Below are 10596 nucleotides of genomic sequence, written 5' to 3' on the forward strand. Positions count from 1 at the left end.
AGGGGGGGGAGGGGAGGGAAGGGAGAGGCCCGGACGTGAGGGGAGAGGAGGGCAGGGCAGAAGACGCAAGGAAGGGGAGGGAAGGGAGAGGCCCGGACGTGAGGGGAGAGGAGGGCAGGGCAGAAGACGCAAGGAAGGGGAGGGAAGGGAGAGGCCCGGACGTGAGGGGAGAGGAGGGCAGGGCAGAAGACGCAAGGAAGGGGAGGGAAGGGAGAGGCCCGGACGTGAGGGGAGAGGAGGGCAGGGCAGAAGACGCAAGGAAGGGGAGGGAAGGGAGAGGCCCGGACGTGAGGGGAGAGGAGGGCAGGGCAGAAGACGCAAGGAAGGGGAGGGAAGGGAGAGGCCCGGACGTGAGGGGAGAGGAGGGCAGGGCAGAAGACGCAAGGAAGGGGAGGGAAGGGAGAGGCCCGGACGTGAGGGGAGAGGAGGGCAGGGCAGAAGACGCAAGGAAGGGGAGGGAAGGGAGAGGCCCGGACGTGAGGGGAGAGGAGGGCAGGGCAGAAGACGCAAGGAAGGGGAGGGAAGGGAGAGGCCCGGACGTGAGGGGAGAGGAGGGCAGGGCAGAAGACGCAAGGAAGGGGAGGGAAGGGAGAGGCCCGGACGTGAGGGGAGAGGAGGGCAGGGCAGAAGACGCAAGGAAGGGGAGGGAAGGGAGAGGCCTGGACGTGAAGGGAGCGGCGCGGGGAGGGGAGGGCAGAAGCAAGGACGGGGAACCTGGAGGCGGGGAGAGGGGTCGAGAGGACAGAGCAAAGCCAGGGGGAGAAGAAGGGTGAAAACCGGCAGCAACAGAAGTTGTGAGAAAAGCTTCCGGGAGAGGGAGAGAGGGAAGAAGGAAAGCAGGGCCAGAGGAGGAAGGGGGCGGCAGGAGGGGCGGCTGGCGGTGCCGCGAGCGAGGAGACCAGAGGCTTCCCTGCCACCTCCTTGTGCTCCGTGGAAGGCCGGGAGAGGACCCCGGGCTCCAGCCCGCGCGGGCCACGCGCACTCACTACCTTGCGCGGCGTCAGTGCCGTCGTCTCCTCCCTTTTCCTTGTCTTTGTTCTTCTCTTCTGGGAACCAAAAACAAGGTGGTAGTGAGCTCAGGGCTGCGGAGAAGGCCGCCCTGCCTCGGAGGGCTGGCAAGCCCTCGGCTGGGTCCTCACCCTTCCTTTGTCATGTCCTCCTGTCTCAGGCCTCTGTTAGAGACAAACCCCACACACGTTGCTCTCATAAGACACACACACACATCTGCACACACTCCCTTTCTCTTCCCCTGGAATGAAAAAAAAAATTAATGGCTTGAGAGTTGAGGGATTGATGACACTTTGGAGAGGTACTGTCCTCCAGCCAGAAAAGGGACTGTGGAAGCCATCATCACGTTGATGGAACAAAGTGGGCACTGGCTGAAGTTACAGAAAGAGAGATTCTGGGGACGCCTGGCAAGGAAATTCCTTCAAGTCAGAAGTGATGACCAGCTGAGTGGGGGGAGATATGAGAGGCTGTGGCTCCTCCACTGGGGACATCTTCAGAGTCTCCCTGACCAACTGCAGGGAGAAGCGTGGGGTGGCCTCAGCTGCCAGGGTCAGGCTGCCCTTGCTCTGCACCTGCCCACCTCCCTTCACCAACCCAAAACGACTGGAGTCTTCGCTGAGAAGCTCAGAGGGGCTTACCAGTCCAGCAGGCCCCAATCATGAGAGCAGGTTCCGTTCGCGGCGGGTGGATGAGGCCATTGTCATGGATGAGGGCAGGGTCAAAGGAGATGCCATCAGCATAGAGAGTGACAGTGGGGAATTCGAGGTTCAGAGCGTAGTGGTGCCACTGGTCATCACAGACCTGGAGAAGCGGGGTCAGGGCAAGAGCCTCTCAGCTACTTCCCCTTCAGGGAACCAGCCCCAGGCACTGATCCATCTCTTGGGAGACATGGGACAGTCCCTCCTATTCCCAGCTCTACCAACAGGGCTTACTAGTGAACTGCTGCCTATGCAGCTCTAGGAAGAATGCTTGATCCACAATCTATCAGGCAAGCAACCCGGTACCCAAAATTCCAGTATTCAGATAAATCTTTTAAAACCATAAACATTCTACTAAGAAAATGTTTACTCTGTAAACATATCTCTTAGGTATGGCACTGGAACCATGAGGGTAGTTTGTAACCCAACAAGAACCACTGAAACAAATATTGCTTCCCTTTGCAGTTTCTCTTAGGATCAGCCAAGACAGGGCAGGGGGTGGTCAGAGGTAGAAGGGTAGAGATAGATAGTTCTCTGCTTTATCAACTTTCAGATGTTGGGTCCCTCAAGGCTCAGACCTAGACCCTCTTCCTTTTCTTCTCAGTGCTCACTCCCTAGGGGCTACAACATCTGTTGCCATGGGTTCAGACACCATATTTATGCTAATAACTCCTCTCTGAGTGCTGGGCTCTCCACTTGGATGTCTCATGGGCATCTCAGATTTAACAGACGTAAGATAGAAGTCATGCCCCTTCCCAACTCCCTCGGTTTTCACTGGGCAGTAACAATGCTCCATCATCCACCCATTTGCGCATGTGGATGACGTAGGAGACACCTTTGATCCTTCTGTTTCCTTCATCCTTCACAACCAATCCATCAGCAGCTGCTGCTGCTCCCCTGTCCAAGCAGAACTCAAAGCTGTGGGTTTCTGTGCAGGTCTCTCCATCTCCATTGCCACATATCAAAGTCCCCAACCCCTTTCATGTGGACTGTTCCCATAGTCCTGTCTGTCTACTTCCACTTATATCTCCTTTAATACATTCCTCCCACAGCTGCCGAAAGAATCTTGTTAATGTGTACATTTGGTCAGGTCATGCCCCCGCTTCAAACCCTTCAAAAAAGACTTCCCATCTGTGATAGCACAAAAGCTACCCTAACCCCAGCTGACGAAGTCCACTGTACAATCCAATCACTGCCCATCTCTCCAACCTCCAGGCTTTCCTCCTTGATCACCATATCCCAGCCTCACTGCCCTTCTTTCCATGCTTGGATTGAGCTCTTTCCTGCCTCAGGGCCTTTGCATCTGCTCTGCCCTCTGCCTGGAACACTTTCTCTTCTCACTGCCAGCTATTTCTCATCCCTTAGGATTAAGATTAAGTTTCACCTCCATCAGGCCTTCCCTTTCACCTCAGCCAACCTAAGGTGAGTTCCTTCTCCTTACCTTCCCCCATTCTCTACCTCAGCCCCTCACTTGTTTCTTTCAGAGCATTTAACCACCATTTATTATTTTCATACATCTAATACTTTTTAAAAATCTATCTCCCAAATAAAATGTTAGCTGAATGAAGGCAAAAATTTTGTTTCATCCATTGTATCCCCAGAACCTAGAAGAACAACAGGAACTTTATTGGCATTTAACAGATACTTTTTGAATAATAAGAATGAATTAAAGAAGAATAGAATGCATAATGTTATCAATATCAGCAATGTGGGGGAAAGTCAATAAATAGCAAGTGGCAGACTATGTCTTTGAAAGAGCACCGCAAACAGCGAAAGTTCATGTAGACAGCCCTCGGTTACAGAGTTTGTGGATTTTCCAGGCCCTTCACTTCCCTTTCTCTTCGACTTCCTGCCTTTTTTTGAGCCATTTGCTTACTCAGCCACTCTACTCGGGCTTGCACAAAAAACAGAAAGTGAATGGAAACTCAGATTAGTCCTCAGTGGTCCTTGTAGTCAGCTTAGTGAATGAATAAAGAAGAGGCTACAAGAGTTGGCTCAAGAGAGGATTTTAAATTTTTGTCCATTTTTATTTATCCCTCATAATCATGGACAAAAATAGTAAGAATTAACATGCATACAGTGCTTTTCAGTCTATAAAGGTCTATTACATCATTTAATCCTACAACAACCCTGGGATATAGGATTTATTTTATCCCTATTAAATAGGTTTTAAAAAGCTTAAGTTTGGACATATTAACTAAGATTTCTTGGCAAGTAAGTTCCCCTGGCAGGACTCAATCTGTGTACCTCAGAATTACTTATTTTCTTGATTACAACATGCTAATTGCCTGCGAGTCAGGGATGTGTACTGTTAAGGTTCTAGATAATAAAGAAATGAAATAAAATGAGGCGAAGGAAGATGGTTGGTCAGGTTTGGTGATTGCAGTAGTTTGTTCTCTATTGTCTTTTAATCCAGGAGTGTGTTCTGTAAGATACAAGCCTTGCAAAAAAGAGAATGAGAGACTCTGGGGGTAGGATGGTCAGGGACCGAAAGTGGAGAATTCAAGAGGGGATGCAGGGCAACCCAGAAAATGCCAACCCCTGCCCGGGGGCCCTGCAAGGAGCCTGGCACCAGCCCTACCTGCTCCAGCTTCCAGAGGAACTTGACCGGGCGGGCACTCTCTAGCAAAGGCCAGTAGAGGAAGGCAATTCTGCAGCCATGGACAGTCAGTGAGTAGTGAGAGAAGCCATCCTCTAAGGGGAGAGGATGGGGACAGGGGTCAAGTTCAAAGCCCAAGGCAAGAACAAGCTCAAAGCAGCAGGAGGGACAGGACGTTTCTTAATCCTCTCTCATGTGCTCTTTCATTCCTTCATTCTCTAGTGTTCTCTCTCTCTCTCACACACACTCCAGTCTGAGTGATAACTAGGGCTTCTCAGGCACTCAGGTTGGCTGAGGGGGGAACGCTGGCCAGTCTGCTCCCACCCAGCTCTTTATTGGTCCTTTGGTTAATACATACATCATGGGTGACAACCCTTTTCAGGTCAAGAAAAATAAGGTCAGAGAAGTGGCTGGATATGAAAGAGCAGGTCGAGGCTGAGCCCTCCTTAGAGGGACGTGCCAGTGCAGTTGAGGGAAGAGGGGGGCTTGGAGATGGAGCCAACGGGCCCTTAGAGGAGGAGGATAGGATGGTAGTGTAGGAGGAAGAATGGGGCACCCATTACCCAGGCTTTCCATTGCAATGGAGGGTCTTTGATGGCAGGAGAGATGGGGGGCAGTCTGCTACATGGTGGGACACAGGGAGATTGACTGGGAGCGGCAAATGAGGATGGCACTGAGGTGTCCCATCACACTCTGAGAGCACAGGATCTCAGCATGTCACGGTGGGAATAAATCACAAAATTTCAAGGAGTATCAAACCTAGCACTGATGTCTCACAAGTGGAGGAGAAGTGACCTGTCCATAGTAACACACTGGACATGACAGAGGAAGGACAGGAAGCCAGTTTCCCACTCTCAGGCTAGTGCCCTGAGCGGGGCTCACCATTCTGGACAGTGCTGCACACGATGCTTTCCTCTTCCTTCCTTCCCTTGTTAGGAGTTACGCCATGCTTCATCCAGAAGGACAGGGTGAAGTGGTCACTCAGGCTGTCCTGGGGCCCAGAGCCCAGTCCAGCTGTGCCACCCAGGGGAACCTGCACAGCTTGGGTGCCGTTGAACCAGTAGATAAGGCTGCTGTCCTGGCTGTAGTGCACGGAGAGCCCCGCTGTCCAGTTGGCATTGGGGCCGGGCATGGGCAACAGATCCACCTCCCCAGTAGCAGCACCTGCAGGAGCCCCAGGAGACACAAATGTCAGAGCTGAGAGGTAGCAGACAAGGAAATGGGCAGGAGGCAGGGAAAGAGTGGCCGATGAGAAAAGATTTTCTACAGATAGCCTTACCACTTCTTGTGGCCTTTCAAAGACAAGAGAGGGACGGGCCTCTTCTAGGACTATCTCTGCAGTTAACTCATTCTCCAACTCTTCATCTCTCCCTGCCATTGTTCCGTAATGTGTCTGGCGACTATCTTGTGCTACGATTATGCGTTTTTACTAATGATATATTTACCTGCCCTTTGGGCCACAAGAGCTAACCACATGCCACAAACCCTGTGGATATGTACACCTGAGGACAGCCGCAGGAGTATGTGAGCCAGATTCTTAGGAAAGGAGCAGAGGAGTTTTGGGCAGAGGCTGATGGGCAGGGACAGGCCTGCAGGAGTGTTGGGGGCACACCCACCACAGAGTTTCCGCAGTGCACGCTCTGAGTAGTTGTCACGGTCACAGCCCTTGGCCACATGGCTGGTCTGCAGCTCTATGGTGGCCTGAATGTTCCAGAGTGGCTCATCACAGGTCTCCAGGCGGATGCCAGGGAACAAAGCCAAGCTCCCAGCACCTGGTGCATATTCGATCCTTTTGTTCCAGCCTGCATGGGTGAAACAGAGAGGGCAGTGGCAAGAGAGAAGGTAAGGCAGCCTCTCCTACCCATTCTCCTCTTCCCATGGCCACGAACAACCTCAGGCTCCCAGGAAAATGGCTGGGCCAGGGTAGAAAGCTGCAAGCCTGCCCCAAATGTCTCCCCCCAACTCCTAGCCCGTGATTGTCAGAAGGCACAAAATGAGAGACCAGGTGACAGGTGATTCATACGATGGGTCACAGAGCTGAGCTCCTCACCTTGCCAGCTGGGTTTGCAGGTGGGCTTCACCTGGATCTCCACCTCGGCATCATCTGCCGCCCGCTTCTTCCCGCAGTCGTAAGCTGTCACCGTAAACTTGTACAGCCTCTCTCCACTGTACTGCAGCTTCTCTGTGTTCTCAATGTTCCCTGGGTGGGGGTGGGGGAGGACAGACAGGGGGAGGAGCTCCAGAGAAAGCCCAGGGAAGCCGGGGACCGGTTCGTGAGCTGGTGGGCAGTAGGTGGATTAGGCAGCAGGATGCTGGAAAGGTGTCTGGGAGGAAAAGTGCCCACATCCAGGAAGGAGGGCAAAATGAGAGTCTGAGAGTGCAACCCTGGGCTGTCCTGAGGGTGCGGGTGCACAAGGGCTGGGCAGCCAGGGAGGCAGGTGTGGACTCACCGTCGTTGTCTATGAGGAAGGGGGTGTTGGGCGTGAGGATCTCGTAGTAGCAGATCTGGCTGTACTGGGGAGAGCAGTCGCCGTCGATGGCTTCCACCCGCAAGATGCGGTCATACAGCTTCCCCTCGGTCACTGCAGCTCGGTACAGCTGCTCTACAAACACTGGGGCAAACTCATTCACATCGTTGACCCGCACATGCACGGTGGCCCTGCCGTGCCAGAACGGGAAGAAGGACAAGGAAGCGTCAGCCAGGAGGGAGCCATGAGACTGGGGCAGGCAGTGTGCTCATCCCCACCCTGCAGGGCACCAGGACAACACAGGCAGAGCCCAAACAAAGGATGACTGCTGTAGGGGATAAGGAACAAGCCCCAGTGCCATGGGTTAGGGTGCCAAGACACAGAGCAAGGCACAAATCCAGCAGGTCCTTCTTTCACAACAAACAAGTCCAATGGGATAATCAAGGAAGATGCAGGATAAAAGCCAAATTTAACCAGCCATGAGAGGGGAAGTGGCATCTGTCCATAAGTCAGATTGAGTAGTACCTGTCAGCCAAGTGCTGCCTTCCAAGCATACGCGCGAAATGTGCACGTCAGGTGCGGCCCCTCCCTCCCCATGCACCCACCAGGGCAAGCAGAGCTGGGTGTAGCCCTGCCCCTAGTCAAGACGCCGCCAGGCTCTCAGGACCCAGGGGCAAGTGTTCTATCTCCAAATGGGAAACAGAGTCACAAGGAGCATTTTTTCTCTAGTGCCTCTGAGTGATGCAGGAATCCTGACTGCCGATCTTTCTTCTATTCTAAATGAGAAGATGGCTGGGAGCAGGCATAGGTGCCCCAGACCGGAGCCTCTTTCATGCTATCACCATCCCCTGCCCACCGTCACCTGGAGCTGCACGTGTGTGTGTTATGAACCGTGCATGTGGTGCACACTGCAAAGAGAGTGGAGGGGCAGCGGAAAGGAATCTGGATGTGTGCCGAATGTGTCCCTCCTCCTACTCCTGGCTCTCCTTCTCATCATCCTAACTCCCACGTGTTGAGCCCCTCACCCTGGCACAGGCACTGTGATGCATGCTTTTCACAACAACCACCTCTTTCATCTTCACAGCACCTTACGACTTAGGTATCACCACTGTCCCCATTTTACAGATAGGACAAACAGGTCCAGAAAGGCCAAGTAAGTTGCCTGAGGTCATATGAGGCAAAGCCAGGATTAGAGCCCTCTGAACTCTATTATATGTTTCTGTCACCTTGTCTGAAGGTCTCTTGGTTCTATGAACAACAGGGGTGGGGCTGGGGTAGGAGGTGGCTATTCAATGAATGCATGGATAGAGGGTGGGGAGGCAGAAGGGCCCTGCAGCAGAGGGGGCAGGGGACAAGGACTTCCTCACTTGTGGGACTTCTTGGTGTTGGCCCCATCGGGGCCCTCGCCACAGTCGTAGGCCTGGATGGTGAAGGTGTGCTCCTTCTGGGCCTCACAGTCCACTGGCTCCTTGGCTCGGATCAGCCCTTCTCCGGTGGCCTTGTCCAGGATCACGGCCTCAAAGGGCACCCCAGACCCGTGGAGCCGGAAGCCACAGATCTCACCTGGCCAAGGAGGAGGGGAGGACTGAGGCTCCTGCTCTACCTGCTGCTCTCCTCCCCCAGTCTCAGCCTCCCTCTTCGGGGTCCACCTCTCCTCCCAACCCCCGTCCCTTCTCCTGCAGGTGTGAAAGCATCCACGATCAGTCAACTCTGACCCCAGCTTCCCTGAGCAGAAGCCTCTCAGAGCCACCAGGCCTGAGATCTGGCAAAACTGTGATATGTTTAAGCCCTGCCTGCCCACATCCTCCTCTCTGGCACCTTTCCTCAATCTCCACTCTTCAGTGCAGCCCACGCCACCCCCTGAGCCCACTTCTACTTTCCCAAGGCCTCTTCCCCACTTTCTCATTGTCCCCACTCCCAGGATCTTGCCATCCACCGACCCCAATCACCTGCATAGCGCAGGGGGGCATCCTTATCCAAGGCAAAGAGTGGTGGGTTCAGCAGGACGGTGTTGTCGTTCTCCATGACGATGCCCTGGTACTCTGCCTCGATCCATGGCTTGTGCTTGTTGGCTGGCCCCACCCCAGGGAGAAGAGAGGAAGCCCTGTGAGCGGGACCTCCGCTCCCACAACAGCCCTGTCAACCCAGACAACTCACCCCCTAGTATCATCACCCTCCCCACCCCCTGCAGGAGCGCCTCACAGGACAGAAGGCTGAGGACAAAAATTAAGCCAGGCAAGGACTCAGAGGTCTGTGCGAGGTCACCGTCTTCTCCTACAGCAGGTCAGACAGTTTTCATGGCAACAGCCTGCCCTGGGGAGTGGGGAAGGGGACCACTATCTACCCTGAGAATCATGGTCATGCGGGTGGAGAATCTTCTTCAGGGACTTTATGTGCTGGAGAATCGAGACTGGGACTCAGGGAACAGGGCCATCAGAAGGCCCTGGGAAAGAGAAGGAATAGATTGAGGGCAGAGTTGAAACTAGAAAAAGAAGATCTAGAAGTATCCTGAGATCCTAATTGTTTATCCTCCTCTCCATCCCAGTCCAATCCTGATCCCCTCACTGTGCACTTCTCCCACCCAAGCCCCAGTCTAAAGCTATTCTCCCAGAGCAGAGGAAGAGGAGAAAGGACAGAAGACAAAAAATATAGGGCAGAGGGAGGGGACAGAGGAATCAATGCCAAATGACTGGACCCAGCAGAGCCAGCATCCCAAGGGATTATTGAGCTGGCCTAGAAACATGGCAAATCCCCTCCCTGCTTCCCACCCCCCACCCAAGAGAACACGTGTATAACCGGCACATGTCTATGTCCTCCGCAAGGCCACCAAACCTCACACTCCCTGAACCCCACTTGTATAGAGACCCATGCCTTCATCCCAATTCTTGTCTGCCCCACCCCTCTTCCATTCAACCACCAGCCAATTCAGTATGGATGTGGGACTCGCTCAGACTCCAGATCTCCCCCTCTCCTGCCAGACCCATCTACATTGTGTCTCCTCCCTAGGACCAATCTCCCCTAGCCTGGTGAGGGGCTATGGAGAAAGTGCAGCATATTCCCTTCCCTTCTACATCACACCCCAACCCCAACCCACTGCTTGCTCTAGCTAATCCCGACATGCCAACACCCAGGCTCCCGAAGCCCATTCACATCAGCTGGACATTGGCGGGGGAGGGAAACTGAGTCACCAAAGGGAACCTTATCCCCAGTACCTCATGGTGAGCAAGAAATCCTGATTTCCATTCTCTCCTCCAGCCACACCTGCCTTTTTCTTACTGATGACCACCAGAACCCCCTTCCCTAACAGCTGAGCAGAAAGCCACAAGATGGTGACACGAGCCGCGTGGGAAGTGGTGGGAGGCTGGGAAGTCAGGCTGAGGTCAGAGACTGAGGCGCAGAGCCCCAGCCAGCCAAAAGAGAGCATGGGCTAGCACAGATGGAAGGGACAGAAGGGCGGAGGCCCGGCAGGGCAGGACTGGACCCCTCTGCCCCTGCACCTCTCCCTGGCCACCTACTGTCTCTGTGCACCCACTCCCTGTCACTCCCTCCTAGGCTCCCTAGCTCTTCCTCGACCCTCCCCTTCCCCCTCTTCTCACCTTTCTCCCTGATTCTCCTTTCATTCCCCCCTTCTCTCTGCCTCTACCTTTACCCTTTCCATCTCCTTCTTACCCCCGCCCACGCCTCACCTCCCTCTCCTTCCCAGCTTTCCCCTCACCACTTGCTTAGTGCCCCCCACACACCCCCTTCTGCCCTTTCCTGCCTTTCTCCATCTGCTCCCACCTACCTGCAGCCTCTGCCCCAACCCCTCCCCACCCCCCCGCCT

The 10596-nt window shown here is 54.2% G+C and overlaps 1 protein-coding gene across 4 annotated transcripts in view; it reads right to left on the reverse strand.

Annotated features, from left to right (window-relative positions):
• CLSTN3 (calsyntenin 3) overlaps positions 1–10596 on the reverse strand; it is a 26969-nt gene that overhangs the window by 15354 nt on the left and 1019 nt on the right. The window contains exons 2-10 of one of the 4 annotated variants that reach the window (XM_008579248.1): positions 8723–8845; positions 8141–8336; positions 6756–6964; positions 6356–6505; positions 5922–6107; positions 5188–5469; positions 4288–4400; positions 1647–1809; positions 990–1043 (exon numbers count right to left, since the gene is read on the reverse strand). In XM_008579248.1, coding sequence (XP_008577470.1) covers positions 990–1043; positions 1647–1809; positions 4288–4400; positions 5188–5469; positions 5922–6107; positions 6356–6505; positions 6756–6964; positions 8141–8336; positions 8723–8845 — 1476 coding nt within the window. Of the gene's footprint in view, positions 1–986; positions 1047–1646; positions 1810–4287; positions 4401–5187; positions 5470–5921; positions 6108–6355; positions 6506–6755; positions 6965–8140; positions 8337–8722; positions 8846–10596 lie in introns of all 4 variants that reach the window. The other 3 variants (XM_008579247.1, XM_008579246.1, XM_008579244.1) reach the window with 3 other exon arrangements.

The sequence above is a fragment of the Galeopterus variegatus genome, unplaced genomic scaffold (assembly GCF_000696425.1).
Source record: "Galeopterus variegatus unplaced genomic scaffold, G_variegatus-3.0.2 Scaffold1841, whole genome shotgun sequence".
In the NCBI taxonomy this organism is placed as follows: domain Eukaryota; kingdom Metazoa; phylum Chordata; class Mammalia; order Dermoptera; family Cynocephalidae; genus Galeopterus; species Galeopterus variegatus.